The 26,847-nt window shown below is 39.5% G+C and overlaps 3 protein-coding genes and 2 non-coding genes across 12 annotated transcripts in view; 2 read left to right on the top strand and 3 right to left on the bottom strand.

The window, feature by feature from the left end:
* Positions 1 to 69: 69 nt before the first annotated feature.
* Ir21a (Ionotropic receptor 21a) lies at positions 70 to 13,540 on the top strand. Its single transcript, XM_089475989.1, has 5 exons — positions 70 to 2,461; positions 2,527 to 2,808; positions 7,734 to 8,613; positions 8,679 to 8,871; positions 12,605 to 13,540. The coding sequence occupies exons 1-5, from the start codon at positions 2,093 to 2,095 to the stop codon at positions 13,410 to 13,412; spliced, it is 2,532 nt and encodes an 843-aa protein (XP_089332115.1). The 5' UTR covers positions 70 to 2,092; the 3' UTR covers positions 13,413 to 13,540.
* Stt3A (catalytic subunit 3A of the oligosaccharyltransferase complex) lies at positions 13,530 to 17,428 on the bottom strand. 3 transcript variants are annotated; one of them, XM_089475992.1, is made up of 7 exons: positions 17,276 to 17,428; positions 17,001 to 17,161; positions 16,389 to 16,717; positions 15,916 to 16,305; positions 15,437 to 15,724; positions 14,780 to 15,256; positions 13,530 to 14,596 (listed from the first exon to the last, which is right to left on the bottom strand). In XM_089475992.1, exons 2-7 carry the CDS (start codon positions 17,119 to 17,121, stop codon positions 14,042 to 14,044), a joined length of 2,160 nt encoding a protein of 719 aa, XP_089332118.1. In that variant the 5' UTR covers positions 17,122 to 17,161; positions 17,276 to 17,428; the 3' UTR covers positions 13,530 to 14,041. The 3 variants fall into 3 exon arrangements, with proteins under 3 accessions (XP_089332118.1, XP_089332117.1, XP_089332116.1); XM_089475991.1 differs by having other exon boundaries at positions 17,001 to 17,180; positions 17,276 to 17,423; XM_089475990.1 differs by having other exon boundaries at positions 17,001 to 17,403.
* On the bottom strand, positions 14,653 to 14,739 carry LOC149268161 (small nucleolar RNA Me28S-U3344). The gene has a single exon (XR_016271453.1). It is a non-coding gene; the product is annotated as a small nucleolar RNA Me28S-U3344 (small nucleolar RNA).
* Positions 15,795 to 15,877, bottom strand: LOC149268160 (small nucleolar RNA Me28S-U3344). Its single transcript, XR_016271452.1, has one exon. It is a non-coding gene; the product is annotated as a small nucleolar RNA Me28S-U3344 (small nucleolar RNA).
* Positions 17,429 to 18,839: 1,411 nt separating the features above from the next.
* The window catches only part of bves (popeye domain cAMP effector bves), a 38,863-nt gene continuing 30,855 nt past the window's right edge, over positions 18,840 to 26,847 (top strand). For 3 of the 6 annotated variants that reach the window (XR_016271422.1, XM_089476091.1, XM_089476090.1), the window contains exons 1-3: positions 18,840 to 19,004; positions 19,469 to 19,532; positions 25,519 to 26,362. Coding sequence is in view for 5 of the 6 variants with exons in the window: in XM_089476091.1 (XP_089332217.1) it covers positions 25,802 to 26,362 (561 nt within the window). In the remaining variant the exon portion in view is untranslated. The remainder of the gene's footprint in view (positions 19,005 to 19,468; positions 19,533 to 25,518; positions 26,363 to 26,847) is intronic. The other 3 variants (XM_089476094.1, XM_089476093.1, XM_089476092.1) reach the window with 1 other exon arrangement.

Genomic DNA, 26,847 nt, shown 5'->3' with positions numbered 1-26,847 from the left:
TGTCTATAGTTAGGAAATAGCTTGAGTTAACTCACCTCATCTCCCGTCTTTTAGGTGTTCCATGCCCTTTTGCAAAATCATAATAGCCATTCATTTCATTCAGGATATAATATATACAATTGTATATTCTCTGATTCTAAAGTTTTTATACTCTGAACCCATTGAAAATGGGAAATCAGGGTATAATGGTTTTGTTAAAAGTACATATGTAACAGGCAGAAGGAAGCGTCGCAGACCCCACAAAGTATATATATTCTTGATCAGGGCGACGAGCTGAGTCGATTTGACCCTGTCCGTCTGTCTGTCTGTCCATATGTTTGAACGCGTCGATCTCAGAAGATATAAGAGCTAGAGACTTAAAATTTTGTTTCCTAGGTCCGTGTATAGCACGCGCATATCGAGTTTTGCTTTAAATATCGATAACTTGCCCCGTTATTTTGTTATCGATTAAAAACATTATCGAAAATCAGTAATAAATTTATATCTCCTATACCTTTATTGCTAGAGTCTCCAAATTTTAAATGTATACTTACATATATGCATTTTATACAATTTCTATTTTTGTTGAAATTTACCCCCCACCCTTAATTCACTCCCTCTTATTTGTAAAAGGCGTATTTCAAACAGTAGAGACTTGTGCTTTGGCAAATACATGCATATCCATATTATAATCATAATCTGGAAGTTTCATGAAGATCGTATATTCACAAGAAAAGTTATTAAACAATTAAGTTCTCATAGCAAGCCCACAATATATGTATTGAGTTACGCATACATGGAACCTACAGTCCAATTTTACGACACATCCGTTCTCTAATAACTTGGGATTTTATTAGCCGATATTTATGAAATTTTTTGGCTATATAGAGACGTCCAGTTGCATGTAGTTGCATATATGTATATACATATGTATGTATTTTGAATATTGAACCTCTAAGTCTCTCGGCGTAATGTAGTTCTGAATTGAGCAATATATAATAATATTTAGGACGCATTCTTAAGTATAGCCCTTATATCAAATATGGCAGCTGTAACTTTAGAAGCTCTGGGTTATCTTCAGAAAACCTAGTGCACACATAGAGGCGGTAAATGATCTCTTATTGTATAAGCTAATTTGATACGAGCTCCGAACATCAATCGATGGCACACAATTGCGTCCGTAGGAAACTTAAGATTTTGCAACACTTTACTCAATCGAGTACTTAACGTCCATTAATGTGCGCTTAACGCAATTAGTTACCCCTATATAATACGATAAGATATAGGGGCTTCTTTCTTTCTCTATTCTCGTGACAGTTTAATTGGTATTCCAATTAATTTATTACAGTTATTTTTGTTGCGTACTACGCTTGCCCATTCATGCACAAAATGTACCAATTGTTATTAAAAAGAAAACCATTTGCAGTGAGATAGCGAGGCAGTGCTCGACTATGAGATACCCTATAAAGCTGTTGTTCCAAAAAATGTATGTTACATCTGAAGTAACATAATAAATGAATCAACTTTTATTGAGTGAACGCAATGTTCTATTGAGTATGTGCAAGATCCCGAAAACGAAAAGGTATTTCAAATGTTCACTATATTCGCAGCTGAATATAAGGTTTCAGAGATTGAATTTAGTAAACAAATAGTTAAACGTAAAGTTTTGTAACTACAGCTCGAAGTATAGGCAATATATTATTTAATAACTGAAGTGAAGTTAGTCGACTTTATGGCAACTTGAGATGTTTTCTGCTGTCGCTTCGACTGTTACATACGTTCGGGCAAAAATATCATATCATATATATATCATCACAGTTCGAGCGTTATCTTTAGGGATGGGTGGCATATGGGTGGTGTACAAAGGCAAGAAGCGATACAAGTGTGGCACGAAAGTGAAAACAACTAACGAGCCAGCAGAAATCAGATTTGATATATTAATAACCAACGACAGCAACGACAGCTGGGAAGCTCCTGATGGCAGGTGTCACACCTGCAATCAAATCAGAAATGCATATAATTCGCTTTGGTGGCGACCTCTCGCGTGCCGGAATAAGTACGGGCTGCCGTATAAAAGGGTGGCACCACCTAGGACAGCCCCAACATTAGCAGCATGTTGTTGTGGAGTACGTGTCTGCTGGGGCTGCTAGCTGTCAGCCAAGGCGCGTCTAAGGAGTCCCGCCGGCAGTGTATCAGGTCTAGTCTGATCGAGCGACATCGTTTGAGCCCCCAGCTCTTTGCGAGCTGCGATGGGGCGCGTTTCAGGCGTCGTGTGGATGCGACATTTCATGGTAAGCCGAAGCCGCGCGCCGAGCTCTTGGCCAACAAATTTCTACCATCATACAGCTTGGAGCAGACCAATTCGCTGGTGGAGCTCGTCACCAAAATAGCCAAAGAGTATTTGGTCAAATGCCCGCCGACCATCTACTACGACAGCACGGTGACCAGGACGAATGGGCACCTCTTGGATAAACTGTTCAAGGTGAGTATTAAGATTGCATATTCTACTTATAGCCCTGACTGTCCTTACACATGGTCTATTTGCAGACCATGCCAGTGACGTTTTATCATGGCAGCATCAAGGACAACTTCGAGCCGAGGAATCCCAACTTCATGAATCACATCGATACCAACTGCAAGAGCTATATTCTGTTCCTATCCGAGCCAGTGATGGCGCGCAAGATTTTAGGCCCCCAGACGGACAGTCGAGTGGTCGTTATTTCCAGCTCGTCGCAGTGGAAGTTGCGTGACTTCTTGAGCTCCGAATCGTCATCGAATATTGTCAATCTGTTGGTCATTGGTGAATCCTTGATGTCAAGTCAAGAGCGCGTGAGTATGCGAATGCTTAAGAGATAGCATTAATTCATTCACAATGGTCATTCATTCGCAATCATTATCCTTTGTAAAATATACATACATATACACAGCGACGAACTACATTATTGGCACAGTAGGATTTTTAAACTTTATAAATATAATATAAATATAATTAATATTAATAAATATATTATAAATTTATTAAATTAAACACACACAAAAATATTGCGAAAAACTTCAACCCACATTTCTTAAGAATTAAATAACCAAAAAAAACCTTAAATTTGCTGAACAAAAGATTGCCAAAGAGCACTAACTGGAGAACACATACATAGACTAGACATGTAGAACAAACTTTTCTACAGCAGAAAAAATTAAGTTGGTGGGCCACTATGCTTCGTATTTGCTCGGCTCGGTCGCTGCAGGTTCGAGCAGTGAAAATATTGCACGACAAAGTCAGGGACCTGCAAGCGCTCAAACAAAATGGTCCCATTCTTGTATGAAGCACAGCTATGCGCTATTTGTCGTACTCTCTCTCTCTCTCTCTCTCTCTCTCTCAGCAGCACACAAAAATTGAAATTTGTTCACGACGATCCCAGCTCTTTCCTTTTGAGTGAAGGGTATACCTAAATCATAAAAGCGTTGTCAAAGGCCAATCAGCGGTAAATTTTGGGCATTACAATTTGTTCAGGCAACAAGAGTTTCCAGAGACTTCAAGTGTGTGTGTGCACGCTTGTCGCGAAAACATTTTCATTATGAGCACCAGCGCGCTGCAGCGCTTTCCACGAATAACCATAGAAACGCTTACATTTTGTTTGCATAAGCCTGACCCCATCACAGACCCCATAGAGTATATACATATATTCTTGATCAGCTCGACGAGCGTCGATCTCAGAAGTTATCTCAGAAGTTATGAGAGCTAGAGAGCCGAAATTTGGCATGCATACTCGTGTGTACCATACGCAGTAAAAGTTTATCATATTTTTTCGATAACTCGTCCGATAACTTTTTATCGACAATAATCGAAAAATTTGTTTTGTTTGTTCACTTTTAGACCTAGAGACTTCAGATTTACTTTTTATATACAGTTGATCGATACGAGGATTATGTAATTTAAAGATTTAGGATACCACGCCCCCTTCGCCACCAATTTGTAAAAAACGCATTTTAAGTACTAGAGAATTGTGCTTTGGAATGTACACACATTCTAATCATATGATCACATTCATTAAGATTGTATGCCTACAAAAGAAATTTTCTTACTTGTTATGCCCTTAACCCATTTTCAATGGAAAAGAAGTAAGAAAGCTCTAGTCGAGACTACTCGACTACGAGATCCCCTGAATAATTTTTCGCGTCTTTCAGCTTACACAAGAAACACGCACACACACAGACACACACGCACGCACGCACGCACACACAGGCATACATACACACACATACATACACACACATACACACTCACACACATACACACACACATACACAAACATTTACATACACATAAACACGCATAGGCTGCAGTGAGCGCTTACTATGAGAACTTAATATTTTCAATGGGAAATCAGGGTATAATGTTTTTGTTGAAATGTATGTAACAGGGAGAAGGAGGCAAGGCAGACCCCACAAAGAATATATGTTCTTGATCAGGGCGACGAGCTGAGTTGATTTGGCCCTGTCCGTCTGTCTGTCTGTCCGTCTGTTCGTATGTTTGAACGCGTCGATTTCCGAAGATATAAGAGCTAGAGACTTCAAATATTTTGTTAAATGTTCGTAATTACAGCGCGGATATCGAGTTTATCATTAAAAATTGATAACTCATCCCGATCTTTTTTTATCGGTAAAAAACCTTATCGAAACCACTGACCAGAGAACACATAGACTAGACATGTAGAACAAATTTTTCTACAGCAGAAAATGTTAAGTTGGTCGACCACTTTACTTCGTATTTGCTCGGCTCGGTCGCTGGAGGTTCGAGCAGTGAAAATATTGGACGACAAAAACAGTGCGCTGTGAGCGCTCAGACGAAATGGTCGTGATTATGTATGAAGCACATCTATGTGCCATTTGTCCTACTCTCTCTCTCTCAGTTCCTCTCTCTCGCTCTCTATGGTCGCTGAAATCATCACTCTCAGCGGCGCACAAAAATTGAAATTTTTGTTCGCGACGATCCCAGCTTTTTCCTTTTGAACGAAGGGTATACCTAAATCATAAAAGCGTTTGTAAGTTTCATGCAAACAAAATGTAGCGTTTAGATGTATATTCGTGGGAAGGGTATGAAAGCGTTGATACGCATAAAGAATATGATTTCGCGACGGGCAAGCACACACACACTTGCAGTCTCTGGAAACATGTGTGAGCATTTGTGGCCTGCGTGCGTAACTCTTGCTGCCTGAGCAAATTGTAATGCCCAAAATTTACCGTTGATTGGCCTTTGAGGGAGCACATACATTTGCATACATATGTGTATGTATGTATGAGATGGGATAATAATTGTCTGGCGATTCAGTAGTTTGTCAATTTTGTATTGTTTGAATTGTAGAGTGACTGCCAAATGAGCCTTTATGACTTAATCAGTAATTTCGACATGCGTATTTCATTTCAAGTTTTTATAGTCCACTAGCCAATATATTGTAAAGCATTTAATAAACATATAAGTGTACCCTGATAAAATTTTTTCGGTTGAAATTTGAATAAAATATTTAATTATAATTATATATATGTATATATATATGATTAGATAAATTAGTATATAAATGTACGTAAATATGTAGATATACATTTGCGTGAAGTGGATATCCGTAACACCAACCAACCAGTGGCACAATGATCTTTACTGCCAAAATTACTGATTAAGTCATAAAGGCTCATTTGGCAGTCACTCTACAATTCAAACAATACAAAATTGACAAACTACTGAATCGCCAGACAATTATTATCCCATCTCATACATACATACACATATGTATGCAAATGTATGTGCTCCCTCAAAGGCCAATCAACGGTAAATTTTGGGCATTACAATTTGCTCAGGCAGCAAGAGTTACGCACGCAGGCCACAAATGCTCACACATGTTTCCAGAGACTGCAAGTGTGTGTGTGCTTGCCCGTCGCGAAATCATATTCTTTATGCGTATCAACGCTTTCATACCCTTCCCACGAATATACATCTAAACGCTACATTTTGTTTGCATGAAACTTACAAACGCTTTTATGATTTAGGTATACCCTTCGTTCAAAAGGAAAAAGCTGGGATCGTCGCGAACAAAAATTTCAATTTTTGTGCGCCGCTGAGAGTGATGATTTCAGCGACCATAGAGAGCGAGAGAGAGGAACTGAGAGAGAGAGAGTAGGACAAATGGCACATAGATGTGCTTCATACATAATCACGACCATTTCGTCTGAGCGCTCACAGCGCACTGTTTTTGTCGTCCAATATTTTCACTGCTCGAACCTCCAGCGACCGAGCCGAGCAAATACGAAGTAAAGTGGTCGACCAACTTAACATTTTCTGCTGTAGAAAAATTTGTTCTACATGTCTAGTCTATGTGTTCTCTGGTCAGTGTCGAAACCCAGTTATAAAATTATATCTTCTACACCTTTATTGCTAGAGTCTCCAAATTTGTAATGTATGCTTATATGCAATTTATACAATTTCGGTTTTTGTTAAAATTTACCCTCCACCCCTATATTCACCCCCTCACCATCACATTTGTAAAAGGCGTATTTCAAATACTAGAGACTTGTGCTTTAACAAATACATGCATATCCATATTATAATCTGAAAGTTTCATGAAGATCGTATGTCCACAAAAAAAGTTATTAAACAATTGAGTTCTCATAGTAAGCGCACACTGCCGCCCATGCGTTTTTATGCTTGTGTGTATATGTGTGTGTGTATGTGTGTGTGTATGTGTGTGTAAATGTTTATGTGTATGTGTATGTGTGTGTGTGTGTGTGTGTGTATGTATGTATGCCTGTGCGTGCGTGTCTGTATGTGTGCGTGTTTCTTGTGTAAGCTGAAAGACGCGAAAAATTATTGAAATAGCTATTACTCCAAGGGTTCAGGGGATGTCGTAGTCGAGCAGTCTCGACTAGAGCTTTCTTACTTTTTTTTTTTTTTTTTTTTTTTTTAACAATTTCGACCGATTTAGATTTTATATTGTTGGTCTGCAGTAAAACTTAAGTCGACTTCTTCCTGTCCTTATCTTCTTGTCCTATCACTCTGTTCTTTTTATACCCTGAACCCATTTTCAATGGGAAATCAGGGTAAACCGGTTTTGTTGAAAAGTATGTAACAGGGAGAAGGAGGCGTGGCAGACCCCGCAAAGTATATATATTCTTGATCAGGGCGACGAGCTGAGTCGATTTGGCACTGTCCGTCTGTCTGTCCGTCCGTCCGTATGAGCAAACCGATCTCAGAAGATATAAGAGCTATAGAGCTGAAATTTGGCATGCATACTCGTGTATATAATACGCAGTACAAGTCTATCTTATTTTTTTCGATAATTCATCCTATAACTTTTTATCGAGAATAATCGAAAAATCGACTTTGTTTTTTCAGCCTAATTTGAACACTTTTAGACATAGAGATTTCAGATGTAGTGTGTATATACAGTTGATGGATACAAAGATTTTGTAGCTTACATATTTTGGACACCACGCCCCCTTCGCCCTAAATTTGTAAAAAACTGATTTCAAGAGACTTGAGCTTTGGAATGTACACAAATTTTAACTATATGACTATGCTCCAAAAGTTTCATAAAGATAGTCCATCTACAAAGGAAATTATTCAACAAGTAACTTCTCATAATATTGCCCACATTGCAGCGCAGCCCAAGCGCAGTCGCTCCTTGCTGCAAAGTTAGCAGAGCGCGTGCTTATACTGGGCTGCTCGACTGGAGCCATCTTACTTGTTTTCTCTTTTGTTTTTCCAGGAGCGACCCTATGTCCTATATACGCACAAGCTATATGCAGATGGTTTAGGCTCCAATTATGGAATAGTTTTGACCAGCTGGATCCGGGGCGCATTCTCGCGTCCCCACATCAATTTGTTTCCGAATAAGTTCCAGAATGGCTTTGCCGGACATCGTTTCCAGGTATCGGCTGCCGATCAGCCGCCGTTTATCTTTCGCATCCGGTCGCTGGACTCGTCGGGGATGGGCCAGTTGCGCTGGGACGGCGTCGAGATGCGCCTGATGAACATGATTGCCCAGCGTTTGAACTTCAGCTTGGACATTACTGAGACGCCCAATGTTGCCAACTCTCGCAGCGCCGTGGACAGCATTCAGATGCAGATTTCGCAGGGCAGCGTCGACATAGGCATGTCCGGCATTTACTTGACGGAGTCACGAATGCTGGAGACGGACATGTCTGTGGGTCACTCGCGTGACTGTGCGGCATTCATAACGCTAGCATCGAAGGCCCTGCCCAAATACCGGGCCATAATGGGGCCCTTTCAGTGGCCAGTCTGGGCGGCACTGGTCTCCGTGTATCTGGGTGGCATATTCCCCATTGTCTTCACGGACCGACTGACTCTGAGCCATCTAATGGGCAATTGGGGTGAAATCGAGAACATGTTCTGGTACGTCTTCGGTATGTTCACCAACGCGTTCACATTTACGGGCAAATACGCCTGGGGCAATACGGAGAAGACATCCACTCGCCTTCTAATCGGCTCCTACTGGCTGTTCACCATTATCATAACATCTTGCTACACAGGCTCTATTATTGCGTTCGTCACACTGCCCGCCTTTCCGGATACCGTCGACTCTGTAATGGACCTGCTTGGTCTCTTCTTTCGCGTTTGCACGCTGGGTAGGAATATCATCATCATGCTTTATCTTTAGCCATAACTGAAACTATAAGAGCACATCTTTTAGACAACGGTGGCTGGGAGACTTGGTTCCAGAACTCCACACATGAAGCCACGTCCAAGCTGTACAAGAAAATGGAGTTTGTTAGCACCCTGGAGGAGGGCATTGGCAATGTTACTCAGAGCTTCTTCTGGAATTACGCGTTTCTCGGCTCAAAGGCGCGGCTTGAATATCTCGTTCAATCTAACTATTCTAATGAGTAAGCTCACTTTATTATTTTCCCGACTAAGGTATTCGCTTTTTCTTTTTTCACTCACAAAATGAAAGGGTATATGGGTTTTGTGCAACATCCATTTGGTTATCTGTCCGTTTGCTTGTACATCTATTGTCTGATACTAGACACTTTTGAAATGGAATTTAGAATATACATATGTACATATACTCTTGAACATCTCCTTCTTTAGAATGTTAAGATTTTCTATGTGGTGTTTTGCACAAAATCTATAATATTCGGAATATTGGCAGTGTTCGGTCCCTGAATGAGTATTACATGTTTTTTGTACGCTGAGGCCATTGAAAATGGATAATCTAAATATAATGCATTTCTAAAACGGTACGTAGCAGGTACATACATACATAAATATGTATGTATGTATGTATATTGTTTACTAGGTGTACGCTTGTTTAGAAACAGCTTTAACCGACCAAACCTTGTCATGCCTTCAATACGCATTGTGTTTAAAAATGTAATCTGTTATCTGGAGATTTTTTCTTGTAGTTATATTCCAAATTAAAAATCTCCAGTTCACATGCTGATATCGATATATTGATTTGCGATTTATCCAGCCCCAAGTGGGTGTATGTTAAATAATAAACAAATAAGAACGTTGCAGTCGGGCGATACCGATTGCAGAAGACTCATTCACAGCCCAAACGCTGTGAACCAGAGTATATAGTGCAATTTTCAAGTCTAGTGCGCAACAAAAAACAGGGCATGATCCCATTAAAATTGGAAAATCATCGATAGCTATTACTACGATCATTGCATCATTGCATTCAAATTACATACATATATAATTTATAAAATTTTGACTTTTAATAATATATATTTATATCCATATATTGGATACCGGCTTCAAGCTAGCAGCAGATCAGCGCGATTTTCCTATACATGTGCACACACTCATCGTCTATTCTATGCGTACAGATAGAAGCGCGCCTTTTCCCACATTCTTAGAATTTCGATTGATTTCTAGATTTTCTAGCCTTTACTGTAGTTTTGTCTGATGACGCTCTCTTATTAAGCTATTCTATTTTAGTAACTGCCTGATCAGGTAAAACAGTGGCGCGAGTGTTAAGGGCGTTAGAGTTAGGTTATGTTAGAGTTAGGGTTCGAAACCATACCTATGTATTTCGTTTCTTATCAAATAGATATTTTATTAGGAAGGTGCTAGCTTGAATGAATGGCACTTAATACTCTTCCTTTTTTTAGTGGAATAATTTTATAAGTTTAAATTTGTTTCTTCTTAAATAGCCCTCAAATACATATACGCAAATACATACACATGTATATACATATATGTAAGTCTGCACGCATAGCATCAAGCATTCCAGCCTTATACACGCGCTCATTTGTATGTGTGTATGTATGCACACATAAATACGTACTCTAGCATATTCTAAGAATCTCGCTGCGATTGATTTGTCTTTGCATTGTTTTTGAATTTCCAGCCGCTACATTGGCTTTTCTTTGCTATGTGGCGTTATAACAATAATGTGATTTCGTTTTAACTACTATTGTTCGAAACGATGCGGTGGTGCTGTAGGCAGAAGCGCCGGCGATTTTTATACCCTGAACCCATTTTCAATGGGAAATCAGGGTATAATGGTTTTGTTGAAATGTATGTAACAGGCAGAAGGAGGCGTGGCAGACCCCACAAAGTATATATATTCTTGATCAGGGCGACGAGCTGAGTTGATTTGGCCCTGTCCGTCTGTCTGTCCGTCTGTCCGTCTGTCCGTCTGTCCGTCTGTCCGTATGTATGAACGCGTCGATTTCAGAAGATATAAGAGCTAGAGACTTCAAATTTCTTTTAAAATGTCCGTAATTACAGCGCGCATATCAAGTTTATCATTAAAAATCGATAACTCATCCCGATCTTTTTTTATCGATAAAAACCCTTATCGAAACCCAGTTATAAAATTATATCTTCTACACCTTTATTGCTAGAGTCTCCAAATTTTTAAAGTTTGCTTATATGCAATTTATACAATTTCGATTTTTGTTAAAATTAACCCCCCACCCTTAAATTCACCCCCTCACCCTCACTTTTGTAAAAAGCGTATTTCAAATACTAGAGACTTGTGCTTTAGCAATTACATGCATATCCATGTTATAATCATAATCTAAAAGTTTCATGAAGATCGTACGTCCACAAAAAAAGTTATTAAGCAATTAAGTTCTCTTAGTAAGCGCTCACTGCCGCCCATGCGTGTATATGCTTGTGTGTGTATATGTATGTAATTGTTTGTGTATGTGTGTGTGTGTGTATGTATGTGTGTGTATGTATGCCCGTGTGTGCGTGCGTGCGTGCGTGTGTGTGTGTGTGTGTGTGTGTGTGTGTGTGCGTGTTTCCTGTGTAAGCTGAAAGTCGCGAAAAATTATTGAAATAGCTATTACTCCAAGGGTTCAGGGGATCTCGTAGTCGAGTAGTCTCGACTAGAGCTTTCTTACTTGTTATTTTAGATATTTGGACATGAACAAGCTTTTCAGCTTGGGTGCGAGTTCAAATCCCGCAGAAAACTCGTTTTGTAAATTGCAAATTTTTGTTATATGAGCTTTTTTATATTTTATTAATTTTATAAAAATGTTTCCTTCCGTGTTATCAATGCCTATTAAGCCAATTTATGTGAACAAATATATAATATAAATGCCACAATATGGGCACTATAAATGCCGATTGCCACGCACCTAGTGGTCGTGGACTCCTCATTTTTGGGCAGTTCTTAGAACGAGCAACCGGTGACCTAAATGATTTGAATTTGAATTCTTACGCTCAAAAAATGTGAAAATTACAGGGTATTTTTCGGTATGCCACGCCCCTAAAGAGGCGTAGAAATTATTTTTGGGGCATCGATAGAGGAGGCTACCAGTAACTCAACTATTTAAATTTAAAGCTTCTAGCTCTTAAACTGTACGAGATATAAACTTTTGCGGTTTGCCACGCCCCCTATGGGCGGACATACATATATCTACCATAACTCGTTGGACTTGGGTGGTCAACCCAAAATCTCTAGCATCAATAGTGCCTAAAATATAGCAGAATTCGAAAAATCACTACATCTTCAGGTCCGATTTGCCACGCCCCTAGTAGGCGTAGATATATGATCTTTATAGAAATAAAACATCAGCTTACGTGCAAAGTTTCAACATTCTAGGTTTATAACTTTAGCGGAGATATATCCGCCATAGCTCGTGATCTTGGGTGGTCGACGCGGACCTACATACCAAACTTCAGCTTTCTAGCTCTTCAACAAACATGATTTCTGGTATATCGGAAAATACATTTTCCGATTTGCCACGCCCCTATGGGCGGATCGGGAAAATTTTAACACTTTATAAATTGGAAATATACACGAGTATGTGTTCCAAATTTCAAGTCTCTAGCTTCAATAGCGCCGAAATAGATTGCGTTCATACGGATAGACGGACAGACGGACGGACAGCAAAACCAATATACTCATTTAATTTTCGTGATTGAGTCTAAATATCATAGGAAAAGTGTATTATATAACATGTCTCTAGAATTTGTGAAGCAACACAAAAATAGTAAAAAAAGTCAAATGCAAACAGTACCTGATATAAACCATATACATACATATGTACATATATGTTTGTATATCTATAAATCAATATACCCCTTTAATCTAGCTATAGGGTACGCAAAAATCGATACTCTGATAGCCTAACCACTTTGCATTTTATTTGTCAGTAACCTCTCGCGACGTTCGGCATTGCATCTGAGTGAAGAATGCTTTGCACTCTTTCAAATTGGATTCCTCTTTCCACGGAACTCGGTGTACAAGCGGAAGATTGACTCGATGATAATGATGGCACAGGAGAGTGGACTAATGATCAAGCTGGGTCATGAGGTCAGCTGGGCTATGCAGAGGTCTGCCACGGGTCGCCTCTTACAGGCGAGCACCACCTCATCGCTGCGAGAAATCATACAGGAGGAGCGTCAGTTGACCACCGCTGACACGGAGGGCATGTTTCTGCTGATGGGCATTGGCTACTTAATGGGCGCGATCGCACTCGTCTCCGAGATCGTTGGCGGCATCACCAATAAGTGTCGGCAAATCATAAAGCGCTCACGCAAATCCGCCTCCAGCACTTGGTCATCACAGCACAGCTCAGCCGTGGTTCGCACCATAGCCGAGCAGCAGGCACACGATGTGCGTAAAGCGGCGCGTCGGCATGCTGCCGAGGATGCCAATCAACGGATGGGATTCGGAATGCGAGAGTTCAATCTGACACGAACAACGCTACGCGAACTATATAATGCCAACAGGTCGGAGACCCAGCCACTGCAGTTGTCCGATTCACACCCATTGGATGCAGCTCCTCTTTCGTCGATTACCATCCAAGAGGTGCCCAGTGAAGTCTATGAGACCTTGGACGGTCTCGATCAGTTCATAGCCCAACTGGAGTTGGCCGATGGGCAGGAAGACACCGAACTCAGCGAAAACGATATTTCCAATGGAGGACTCTACATCGAACAAGATCATCACATCGATTAGAGCTCGCAAACGTCCTATGACCTCATACAGAAAAAGCGCTAGAGGATATTAAAGCTCTAACTGCATCCCCAGTCTCATACCACTCTGTGTTTTAAAGTAAAAGCTCAAATAAAGAAATGTTGAAACGACTTATGCATTTATTTATTGGCATTGAGTGTCTCCGGTTCTCCTTTCAAGCAGCCTATTTAATTCTCCCCTACATTAGTCAACATTTTGTTTTTTTTTTCGTGAGATTTACTTTCCCATATATATATTTTCGATCAGTGTGCTTGCTTATGCCCTAGGAATATGTTCGCGTTGCTGCGCATTCGATTCATCAAACGAAGCTTTCTAAAGTCCATTAAAGCGTCTCTCAACTATGACTAGGAGAGAGACGCAGAAGCATTGGAGAATATCAATGCTCAAATGAGATTTATCATATAAAAAATAATAATAATAATAATAATAGAATTACAATAGAGCGGTGAGCTAAAATTAAAGCTATGCTTAATGAATGTACAAATTACAGAATGTTTTTAAATAGACGTCTATCGATCGAAGAATGCATGCGAATATGTTAGAGAGACATAGAAAAGGAAAGGGACAGTGTGTGCGAGCGAGACAGTGAGCAAGAGAGCACTCGTAACTGCTTAGACACCTCGATTTGGCAAGTCCTTCACTTTGTAAATGCGCACTAGCCAATGCTCAGTTGTATAAGCCTCTTCGAGTACATCCAGCTCAAAGTCCTTGTTGCCGATCTCAGCGGCGCGCACGCGATCATATCCCTGCGCTTTGCCGCCCTCTGTATACATTTGCCCGAACCGATAATAGCACATCTTGTACATGAGGCAATTCAGCAGAGTGGGGGAGCCCTCTTTATCGACGCGGAACTCGCCATTGGCCGCATAGTAGTCCTTCTCTTTGATATGCGCGCCACGATCGGTGCTGCCGCCAATACGCACCATCCATAGGAATTTGTTGATATCGTCGGACGAGTAACCCGTCAGTCCACCGAATATGACAAGCACATAGTCAACGTCCAGTTCACGCATAATTTCATATGCCTTCTCTTCAGATGAGGCCATTGCCTGACCCACACGAGAGATGTGCGTATTGTTCCAGGTGTTGTTGTCAACTAATATCGTTCTATTCGCCATTGCTGTTATTTGATAGCCGTAATCCCACCAGGACATGATGCGCGCTTCCTAAGAAATACATTATTATTAGTATTTTGAAAATAAACTATTTAAGAAACTGATTCCGCACATTCAGCAACATTTTGTTAGTACTCATTATGTTTCATACTCTTCCTATCAAGAATATAACAATTGTATTCATCATCAGTGCGCAATCTATCTTTCTCTCTGTTTCATACTGAGCCTACTCACTTCAGGCGTATTCATTTGCAGCCAGTAATAAGCCTCGCGGAAGTCGTCAAAGATGATGCGGCCGCCGTCGTGCGAGCGCGCGCTGAGCACAATGCTTGGCGAGGAGTAGGCCTCAGAGGTGACCCATGTACAGTGGACCGTATAGACGATAAGCATCAACGTTATTATGGAAACAAATCCAATGGCCACCTCACTCTTGACGCCACCAGTTTGCTGTTCCAGTTTCTTGTGCTGTCTTTTGCTTTCTGCTGCCAGCTTTGTGCCACCTGCGTCCACACTCTTGATGTACTTGGCCAGCAGATGGGATATGGCAATGCCCGACAGAACACACATCACGGGCGCCAACACAAGCATTAGACGCACCATGACGCCAGCGAAGTAAATGCTGGTTACGCCATACAAAATTATAAAGATATTGGAATCTGTTAACCGTGCGAAACAGAAATAGAGGCCAGCGGGAAATAGAAAGACAAGAATCTAAAATGAAAAGAAGGCTTAAATCAATAAATTGCTTGCGAATTGAATTGACGGAAATGACGTTGTATCAGCGATCAAAGTGCTTGTAATCAATGAGTGCTTTAAGGTGCTAGTCATTACATCATTTTTTGGTGTCATCATCGGATTAAATGCTTTGCTGCAATTAGCAGAATACTTTACCTGCAGATCGAAGTAGAATGATGACCAAGATGTGGGCTGATGCTCCGACACGGACGCAATAATTGGAATGTGATTCTTGGCATAAGATGGATCCAGCAACGAGTAAAAGCGACCCGTCCAAGGCGACACCTTACCCGTTATTGTCAACACGGTTCCAATAATCAATGCCAGACTTATCACACTCGAAACCAGTGTTTTGAAAAGAATTTCAAAGTGATCCTTAGGCATGCGCGAGCGTAGATAGTCCACAAAAGCATGTATCTGGCACAGACCGAACACACCCAATGCCTGAAAGAGATCAAAACGCAAAAGATGAACTTAAACATAGATAAGAATAGGTAAAACAGTAACACATATTGTCTAAATCAGATTAGTATATAGTACTCATTATGTTTCATACTCTTCCTATCAAGAATTACATAAATATTCATCATATTGGCGAACCAAACAAAATCTAATATAAATTGTGTACAACTTACCAACATGTGTTCAGAGCTCTGAATGGGCTGAAAGCCGACAAACGAAATCTGCATGGATAGAATAGTGCCAACGCAATATAGAGTACTATATGCGATGTAAATGCGGTGCGAAAAACGTCCAGTAAACATCAGGGCAATCACGTGGAGCGGGATCAGATTGATGAGGAATACATAACCACCCCACGATGACACCATGTAGAAATATGCAAGCGCTGACATTGCCGACCAAAATATGGTGCCTGTTTTCACGGCCTTGATCCACAGATAATAGGTGAAGAGCATGCAGAATATAGCAATGCCTTCGTTATCATAGGAACCAGCCACGGAACGCGATATGTAGCCCGGTACGATCGATATAAGAGCTGCGGCAACCAAACCTGCACCTGTGCTCTGCAAATGTTTAAAAATAGTCTCGATTAGATTCGTGCACGTGGTTGGTCCTAACCTCAATATACAGTCGAAGTGTTACTCACGTGTATTTCCTTGGTCAGTGCATAGGTGACAAGGGTCGTGAGGGAAGAGAAGAACGGTGCCAAAAATACGCAGACATTACGTATGTCAATTGTTATGTTTAGCATCCACATAAGCCTATATAGGGCCGCCGAGGTAACCATCAATCCAGGGTAAATGGTGCCGCCGATGATGCGGCCCAGCGGATACCAGGCGCGATCATCGAACCAATTGTGAAATTTGTAAAAGCCTTGCTCGGCCAGGAACCGCGTGGTGCGGTAATTAAAATATGGATCGAATTCATGAATAACGCTTTCAAAACGGAGCACGGAGAACAAGCGTGTGGCGAACGCTGTAAATGGCAAAAGAAGGAGGTGTTAAGTTGAATGCGAGCTGTAATCGATCGTACTTCGATAATTCGATAATAGTTTTGTTATATTTCACACTGCTGATTATCTCGATACGATTTATCGATATACAATTGATTCTCTAATTTCACATATACATATGAATTTGAACATGCGCAACTACCTATGTATATATATATATATATATATATATATATGTATGTACATATTAGCTGGTCTCAACGCCCCCGCAAATACAAATTTACAACATATTGCAAAAAAACTCACATAAAACAGCGGCCAAAATAAGTATCGTTAGTTTAACAAGATGCTCTCGTTTTTCCCACGTTAGGAATCCCCGAGCTTTTGTCGCTGCACTGCTGCTTCCACCGGTAATATCCACGGTCATGGTCGGCGTATTTGTTTCGGTCGTGGTTGATTCCCTGCTGCTAAAAAATGCCGGTGCGGCTTTTCGATGTTAGTTAGCTTGTTGTCTGGGTCCAACTACAAACAATTCCATACACGGGTTCGCACATTAAGCACAACACAATTCTTCACATTACCTGCGTTCTTTATAATACGCAGAATGACTTTGAAAACAAACAAAATATATGAAAATAAATGTAGCGCAGCTTCGTGGCACCCTAATGAAAAATTCGCTAGACGCTCGACTTTTGAGCAATGCTATCGATAAATTCGTGCATGTACCGTGTAACCGATGATTATTACCTTTAGCAATAACAATCTTGCACGATAACTAAATTCGTAAATTGAGCGCCAATCAGATTTTTTTCTGATTTGTCCAATACTAATCAGAAATGCAAATAATTTGTATTTGCTTATTTCTGTTTCAGCAATCGTTTGCTGTTTGTTTATATTAAATAAATAAATGTATATATAGACATTCACATATACATATGTCAGAATACTCACATACATACATATATACTATATATATGTATGTATACATCTTCAGGGCACAAACATCTGAGCTACCAACTCTACTCAGTAAAGACCATATATTATACATATTTATTTATGTACCTATATATTATATATCATATAGGTACATAAATTATTATATATTATATAGGTACATAAATAAATATGTATAATATATGGTCTTTACTGAGTAGAGTTGGTAGCTCAGATGTTTGTGCCCTGAAGATGTATACATACATATGTATGTATATATGTACATATTTATGTGTATGTACATACATATATTCGTATACATGCATATGTATATATGTATATTTTTGACAAATCGAAAACGATTTCTATTTCAATATATGCATGTACATACACCACATAATTGGCGGCAAAAAATTTGTTTTTTTACTATATTGGGTTGAATGTTGAATCGTATAGTATCTAGAGTCATTCTAATTTGTGTGACTCAAGTATCTCAATTACAGACGCTCTTTGTTCATGTTCATTGCTAGCACTAACCACAGTGCTGTGGGATTGTATCACTAATATAGACTAACAACATTAAGAGGGGTTTGATATTATACTCGCTTGTGATTCACTCTGAATTCTTTGTTCGCATTTATATATATGTACATATAGGAACTATGATTTAAAAACTTCGCGCGCCCATTTTGATACACAGTTTTTGCTGCATTGCGAGTTATCAGCTGCTCGTAATGTCTGAAACGCGGTATCGATATTATTATGTTTACAACGATACTATACATATGCGTCTCGCTCACAATAGAGTAAAGAATTTTGTGGTTGGCTTTATTAATCTCTCTGCGCATGTCGTCACAAGTTAAATGTTTATTTACAAGTTATGTGATGCATCTTAGAAGAATAACCTAAGGCCATCCAGAAGTAAATATAAATATAGCTTGTTTTCATATCTCAACATATATATTTCTAAATTGATTTGTGTAAAATGTTTACAAATACTGTAAAATATTGTGCTTTACACTTTAACTAATGTGTAATTGCTAATGTTTATATTTGAACATCAAAATTCTTAAAATGTAAGTTGACGTTAAAGAATAATCAACAATTTTTCGGCTGCTTACCGTTCGAATTCAAAGATATTACGCTGTGACGTCACATCTTCCATAGCTTAGTCTCTCTTGCGAATGCCGACGATAGCGGGACCTGCGCGATGCAACCCTCATATTCATTAAACAGCGGTCGTCGTTGTCGTTGCTCTCGCGCGGATGTCGTCGTTGCTCTGCCGACTTATTGTTATTGTTTTTAGTTAAAGTGCTAGTGTTTTATTTTTTTTTATTTTATTATTTAGCAACTCAAGACACGCATTTGCTCCAACTGGTAAAGTTAATATTTAATTGCAATTAACAACACAGTGCTCTCATGTGTGTCTGTTTGTGGGAACGTATCCATGTGCATGTGTGTGTGATAAACAGAAATTGGGTTTTGCCACTGGCCAGCTGCATACTAACTACAAAATACTCACACATACAAATATATAAATACATATATACTTAAACTAGTTAAGATATTAAAGTATGTTTGTACATAACAAAAACGAATGGCAGTCGCCGCAGCAGCAGCATCAGCAGCTAACAGCAATGTTGTGTTTGTAATACATATACCATTTGTGTTGTTATTTTTTCTGAATACTTTTTTTTAACGCATAACGGCCTGAGCAAGTGTGCATGATATATATATATATATATATATATATATATATATATATATATATATATATATATATATATATATATATATATATATACATTAATATTAATAGCGCTATATCAACGGTTATTCAGCGCAGGGAACCGCCTACGGCAACAGCAGCAACAACAGTACGAACCGCAACAACAACTTCATCTGGTAAGTTGGCAAAAGTATATGTATATGCATGGGTGCCAGAATCAAAATCATATATGTATGTATATGGGAAATGCAACTAAAATTGCGAAGAATTCATAGAATATTATAATATATTATATATTATATTCCCTGCATACAGTTTTTATATGTTTAGTTCATATATAATATATAATATATATATATATATATATATATATATATATATATATATATATATATATATATATATATATATATATATATATATATATATATATATATATAATTGCATACATACAAACATAGGCTTGCACATACAGCTCGTCAAATTTTCAAGAATGGTGAAAAATCGAACATCAACGCCCGGCTAAGCGGGTAGCGCAGTAGTATTGGTGCTGCAGCTCATGGTGTTGGTGGTGCTGATAGTAGTTGCGTGCACACGCACACGTGAATAGAAAATGAAAGAATGCTTTGATATGTGTCATAGAAGTAGAAGAAACTCACCAACAACTTCAATGCTACACACATTGACCCTTTCTCTCCCTCTCTCTTTCCCGAGCATAAACTGCCTCCTCCGAGTCGGCCCCACGCAAACCAATTGCATTTGCTCTGCATGCAATTGATGTGATGTTCTTTTTGTTTTTTTTTTTTTTATTGCGCTACGCGTCAGTATACATGTACATATGTACATATATAATATGTACATAAATTAGGAAAATACCAGGGCTGCGAGCACATAAATGGAAATGCAGCTGAAAATTTGAAGAATTAGAATATAACAATATTATATTATATATATTTTATTATCTGCATACATTTTCTATATCTTTGTTTATAAATATAGACATATATGAATATCTCAGTAATAGGTTAAAAAATCTTTTGTGTTTAAAAAAATTGAATTGAATAAACACGCATTGGCTGCAGTGCACTGCAGTGTAGGCTTACTATGGGAACTTAATTCTTTAATAACTTCAAATTACTTCAAACTTTCAGATCGTGATTATAATATTGAAATGCATGGATTTGCCAAAGCTCAAGTCTCTAGTATTTGAAATACTCTTTTCACAACCTTAGTGGTGTAAGGGTGGATATATGTAGTGATGGGAGAGGGAGGGAGGTGAATAGCAAGTACATGTGCTTTGACAAATACATGCATATCCATATTATAATTATAATTTGAAAGTTTCATGAAGAAAATACATCCACAAGAAAAGTTATTAAACAATTGAGTTCCCATAGTAAGCCACCACTGCAGCCCATGCGTGTTTAGGCGTGGGTGCTTGTGTGCGTATATGTGTGTGTGTGTTTGTGTGCGTGTGTATGATGTGTGTGCCTATGCTTTTGTGTGTTTTTTTTTTTTTTTTTTTATTTTTTATTTTATTTTTATTTTTTATATTTGTTTATTTACAATCTTATTATACTACAAGTGGTGGTGGTGGTGGCTCGGATACCGTAAAGCATTGCTTCGCAAGCACTATGCGCTACCTTAGCCTGGTACAGCTCGTCTTCTTATTCGCTCGAGTCTGCGCAGCTCCATCATCACTGTGGCCGCGAAGGTGCTTGTTAGTTCCCAAGCTTCCTCCGATTCCAGCATGGCGTTGACTATGTTGTCCGCTCTGATGGAGCGGCCCAGTACCACTTCTAGACGACGCCTCTCCTCCAGGAACCGTCCAGATACGAAAAGGATGTGGTTGGCGTCTTCCACATGCCCTCGCCCGCACCAGATGCACTCGTCAGTTTCCTCGTGACCAAAGCGCTTCAAATAGCTCCGAAAGCATCCATGGCTCAAATGGATCTCCGAAAGATAGAAGTTAACCTCGCCGTGTTTGCGGTTAACCCATGGTTCGAGCTCCGGGATAAGCTTGTGCGTCCACCGCCCTTTAGCTGAGCTATTCCACTTCCTTTGCCATCGTGCAATGCTGTTCGCCTTGATAGCGTTGTGTCGCACAGGCGCGTGCAAATTCCGCTCCACGGCTTCGGCGACCAGGTACTCCAGTGCCGGCTATGACAAGCGCCGCATCATCGGAGACTATGCTTTTGTGTGTGTATGCTCGTGTGTGTGTGTGTGTGTGTGTGCGTGTGTGTCTTGCGTAAGCAGAAAGACGCGAAAAATGATTGAAGCAGCAATTGCTCGAAGGGTTCAGGGGATCTCGTAGTCGGGCAGTCTCGACTAGAGCTTTCTTACTTGTTTTTGTATTATAATTAATAACGTTTAAAACTAAAGAAAACTAAAATAACTGGCCTCTTCCATGTCACAGCTTATTTCGTGCACTTCACTTTCAATGATTTTATTGTCAAAAAATTCTTAACTTAGGATTTTTTTTTTACCTCCTTTTTGTTTAATCACCTCTTTTAATCGTGATTCCATCGAGTTTAACAATTTTCGGATGATTTCGCTGGAGATTTTTGGCCATTCCTCCAATAGGGCCGTTTTGACGTCAATTTTATTGGATATTGACCATTTCCGAATACAAAAATAATGAAGTGCGTTAATACATAATGAATAACCAATAAATAAGACCTCATTAATTTTTTGGATATCTTTACTGGTTTAGCGGGAATACGGTTTCAAAGTTCTACTATGCTACTGCACGAAATAAGGTGTGAGTCACTGTATATATACAGTGCACCAATAGTGTCTCCGTACAGCACCAGATTTTTTCTTTGAGAACGAATAAGACATATGTATATATAGTAAGAAACTAAAAAAATTGTAATACAGTTTTATTACCTTAATTATTAATCTTAATTTACAAAAAGAATTGGGTCTATATGTTGCTTAGTTTAATAGTTATAACTAAAAGGTATAACACGTTTTTGCCTCCAATAAAGTCTTCGTACACCGTACTTTCCTCGAACTTTTGCTGCATACAGAAATCGAAAATGATAACGGTTGTTTTCCAATGTATATATTTCCATGCTCGGGCATAATTTCGCCACATTTTGCAACAAATTTTCTTCAAATTGAATTGCTAAGTAGACAGCTATTAATTTAAAATGCCGGGGAAATGGTTAACTTTAGAACGCCAACTAATTATACTCATTCACGAAAGTGAATAATTATACTCATTCACGAAAGTGAATAAGTATATTGGTTTTGTGCAATGTCCGTCTTGCTGTCCGTCCGTCTATCCGTATGAACGCAATCTATTTCGGCGCTATTGATGCTAGAGACTTGAAATTTGGAACACATACTCGTGTATCTCTCCGATTTATAAAGTGTAAAAATTTTACCGATCCGCCCACTAGGTGCGTGGCAAATCGGAAAATGCCTATTGATGTCAGAGACCTCAAATTTTGTATATATACCCGGGCTGATTACCCAAGACCACAACGTTTTGTCGGATATATGTCCGCCCACAGGGGGCGAGGCAAACCGCGAAAGTTTATATATCCTAAAGTATAATAGCTACAAGCTTCAAATATAGATAGTTAAGTTACCAGTAACCTCCTCTATCGGTGACCCAAAACAATTTTTAGGGCGTGGCACATCGAAAAATACCCTGTAATTTTCACATTTTTTGAGAGTAAGCATTCAAAATTTGTAGTTAGGGTACCGTTATCACATTTTAAAAACTGGCCAAAAATGAGGTTTCAACGCCCAGTAGGGGCGTGGCAAATCGGACTTTCTACAGTATTAGAGCGAAACTTAGCTACTAAATTGTTGATGGGATGTAAATGAGTATTCCGTAGTCGGTAACGCCCGACTGCAACGTTCTTATTTGTTTTAAATATGCACGTTAAACAGCAAAAATCATATTCGGAAATGGCGAATATATTATCTCGCAGTCAGTCAACGGTCCAATCCGTAATGGAACGATTTAAATACGAAGGGCGAGTAGAGAACAAACGAAAATCCGGAAGGCCGAGCAAGTTAACAAACGCAGATCGGCTAAATATTAAGAGAATAGTCGCGTCGGAGCCATTTGTTAGCGCAAATACGATATGTACACAGATTCTACAGTCTAAAAATCAAGTCGTGCACCCAGAAACTGTAATGAAGGCTACAATAGCTAATGGGTATAAGTCCCAAAGGCACGCCAAGACGAAAACCAATTGTAAGCAGCGCTAGTCGCAAAAAACGTTTGGAGATCGCAAAAAATACGAAAATGCGCCAATCGAGTTTTTGCGTAATGTACTTTTCTCTGATGAGTCCAAATATAATATATTTGGATCGGATGGGCGACTTCGCATGTGGAGAAGAACCGGAGAGGCACTCCAACCAAAACACACACTCAAGACAGTGAAGCATGGCGGTGGTGTTGTTATGGTATGGGACTGTATGGCTGCTGCTTGTGTCGGAAATTTCGAAATAATTGATGGGGTGATGGACCACCTTAAATATATTGAAATTAAAATCAAGTAATAAAACTAGTCGAGAGTGCTCGACTAGATACTACACTGAACCCAACTAATAAAAATGCCCACTTAGTATGGCTAAAATTTAAATTTCAATGTATTTAGAAATATAAATGAAATACAAAACTCATTTAATAAAATATGAAAATATTTTGAAACAGTTAAAAAAATTTACATCAGTTGCATCGCCCGGGATTCGAACACGCGACCTCTTGAACAAGCGTCACGCAGCTACTCACTACGCCACCTTTTTACGCTGGTAAAACTGAAATAGATTCACTGCTGCAGCGCCAACTACCAAAACTAAACGAAACTAACAGCTGATGTGATTCAAAGAATGTTCTAGAAGAAGTTTGAATATATGTGTGCACACGTATACGATACTGTTGTAGCTGCTGCGATTGTTAATTGGTCAAATATTTGATTATTTTTTATTCATTTTTGATTTAACGGAATTTAATGAAACTTTCAGCTTATGTTTTTATCGAATAAAAACATTCAAGTTCATGTCAGATGCCACTATAACTAATTGTGAATGATTTTTCATTTTTTTTAATTTCTCAAATATTCGATATGATATGTAGATCATTATCATATTGAATATTTGAGAAATTAAAAAAATGAAAAATTATTCACAATTAGTTATAGTGGCATCTGACATGAACTTGAATGTTTTTATTCGATAAAAACATAACGGGATCATTTATCGAATTTTAAAAGCATTACGGTCATTAAAAAAAAAAAAAATTCAAGTCTCTAGCTCTTATATCTTCGGAAATCGACGCGTTCAAACATACGGACAGACGGACAGACAGACAGACGGACAGGACCAAATCAACTCAGCTCGACGCCGTGATCAGGAATATGTATACTTTGTGGGGTCTGCCACGCCTTCTTCTGCCTGTTACATACATTTCAACAAAACCATTATGCCTTGATTTCTCATTTTCAATGGGTTCAAGAGGATCTAAAGCGCAATATAAAATTTAACCCAAGCGTATATATATTCGTATCAACACTTCCCATTTGCTCCGCTCCGTTGCTTGAGGCTCGAGCAGAATGTAGATTCATATGTACTTTATAGAATTTCGATTTTGGTTCAAGTTTACCTCCCACCTGTATCCGCCCCATCGTCACTTTATTTGTAAAAGGCGTATTTCAAATACTAGAGACTTGTGCTGTGGCACATGCAAGCATTTCAATGTTATATCCACAATTCATGAAGAAAGTCCATTGACAAGAAAATTTATTAAACAATTAAGTTCTTATAGCAGCCCCTGCGTGTTTATGCGTGTAAGCAGAAAGACGCGCAGAATTATTGAAATATCAATAATCACGATCATGAAGATTGTCCATCCACAAGAAAAGTTATTTACATATAAGATCCCTTAGTATGACTTTATTTCGCTTTAAATTCTTTTACAAGTCTTAGCTCTTCAAACCTAAACTCAACTCTTCTAGCTCCAACTTAGCTCTCTCGATCTATCTTTAACCATAGTACTGGTCCCTAAAATCTTTTACTGGCCTGCTACATTATTGAATTATCTCACTTTCTCGAAGGGTTCAGGGAATCTCGTAGTCGAGCAGTCTCGACTAGAGCTTGCTTACTTGTTCAATAATGTTTTTTTTTTTTGTTTACTTGCAGCTAGAGTGTCTTGAGTGAACTGTGCAACAATGTGATCCTAGGTGAAATACGGCGACAGCAGCAGACCACGCACACAGCAAAGGCAGACACGCGGTCAGGCTGACAGACAGACAGTGGTTAGCGAAGAGAACAACCAACGGTAAACTCAATTGCTGAATCAAACAAACAATACAAAACGCCGAGAGGAAGTAGACTGAGCAGCGAGGCCTGGCAACGCAATCAAGGAGGGAGAGAGTAGGGCAACGTGTCCTAAAGCGAGAGCGACCGAATCCAAGTGAACGCCATGCCCAGTACAGCGGGTAGCGCAGCCGGCGTCGGCGTTGGGGCGTTGATCAACAGCGCCGGCAGCAGCGCCAGCATGGATATCGGTGCTGGCACCGGCGCTGGCGTCGCGATTGGCGGCGGCAGCACCGCAGCCAATGCCGGCAGCAGCGCAGTGGCCGCAGCATCGGCTGGCACCTTAATAGCACAGAGCACGGCAGGCACAAGTGCCGCCAGCGGCACCATCACCTGGGACAACAATGGCACCCTGCGCTCCATAAATCCCGGTGACTGGTCTATCGAACAGTGCCTGATCTGGCAACAGCCGCATCATCTCTATTTTCAGCTGGGCTGGGCCTTCCTCTTTCTGGCGTTTCTAGCGCCTCATGGACCCTTCGGTTCGCTGTGGATGCGCGCTACTATGCTCATCGGCTGCATCATGATGGGCATGTACGGTTACCTGATAGAGTGCACTCCGGACGTGGTGCTCTGGTCCGGCCTTGGCATTGGAATCAACTTCATTTATCTAATCGTGGTGCTATGTCGACTGCGTCCAGTGCGCTTCGATCAGGAAATTGAAGCGGTAAGTGAGCGTTGAAGTTGTGTTTCGATTTCCAACACTGCAGTGTTGTAAATTTAAAGATAGAGCCTTGAAATTTTGCGCACAAGTTAGTAATATTAATACAAAATTTCTTCTTTTTTTTATACCCTGAACCCATTTTCAATGGGAAATCAGGGTATAATAGTTTTCTTGAAATGTATGTAACAGGCAGAAGTAGGCGTGGCAGATTCTTGATCAGGGCGACGAGCTGAGTCGATTTGGCCCTGTCCGTCTGTCTGTCTGTCCGTATGTTTGAACGCGTCGATTTCCGAAGATATAAGAGAGACTTCAATTTTTTTTTTCGAAGACCGTATATACAGCGCTACGTCGAGTTTGCTTTTAAAATTCGATAAATCATCCCGTTATGTTTTTATCGAGTAAAAACATTCAAGTTCAAGTCAGATGCCACTATAGCTAATTGTGAATAATTTTTCATTTTTTTTTTTTAATTTCTAAAATATTCAATA

This window comes from Drosophila arizonae, chromosome X, assembly GCF_054131065.1.
Source record: "Drosophila arizonae isolate 15081-1271.41 chromosome X, UAZ_ARI_1.0, whole genome shotgun sequence".
Classification (NCBI taxonomy): Eukaryota; Metazoa; Arthropoda; class Insecta; order Diptera; family Drosophilidae; genus Drosophila; species Drosophila arizonae.
The sequence above is the reverse complement of the archived record's forward strand: the minus strand, read 5'-3'. Positions and strand labels throughout refer to the sequence as shown.

What these genes read in the sequence shown, in the direction of transcription:
- Stt3A (XM_089475992.1), bottom strand. Translation starts at nt 17,121, where the DNA reads ATGACCGTGGATATTACCGGTGGAAGCAGCAGTGCAGCGACAAAAGCT. An exon ending in AGAGCTCTGAACACATGTTG is followed by an intron (nt 15,725 to 15,915) that starts GTAAGTTGTACA and finishes GATCTCTTTCAG; the next exon opens with GCATTGGGTGTGTTCGGTCT. An exon ending in CATTCTACTTCGATCTGCAG is followed by an intron (nt 15,257 to 15,436) that starts GTAAAGTATTCT and finishes TTTTCATTTTAG; the next exon opens with ATTCTTGTCTTTCTATTTCC.
- Ir21a (XM_089475989.1), top strand. Translation starts at nt 2,093, where the DNA reads ATGTTGTTGTGGAGTACGTGTCTGCTGGGGCTGCTAGCTGTCAGCCAA. An exon ending in CTTTCGCGTTTGCACGCTGG is followed by an intron (nt 8,614 to 8,678) that starts GTAGGAATATCA and finishes CACATCTTTTAG; the next exon opens with ACAACGGTGGCTGGGAGACT. An exon ending in CAATCTAACTATTCTAATGA is followed by an intron (nt 8,872 to 12,604) that starts GTAAGCTCACTT and finishes TTTATTTGTCAG; the next exon opens with TAACCTCTCGCGACGTTCGG.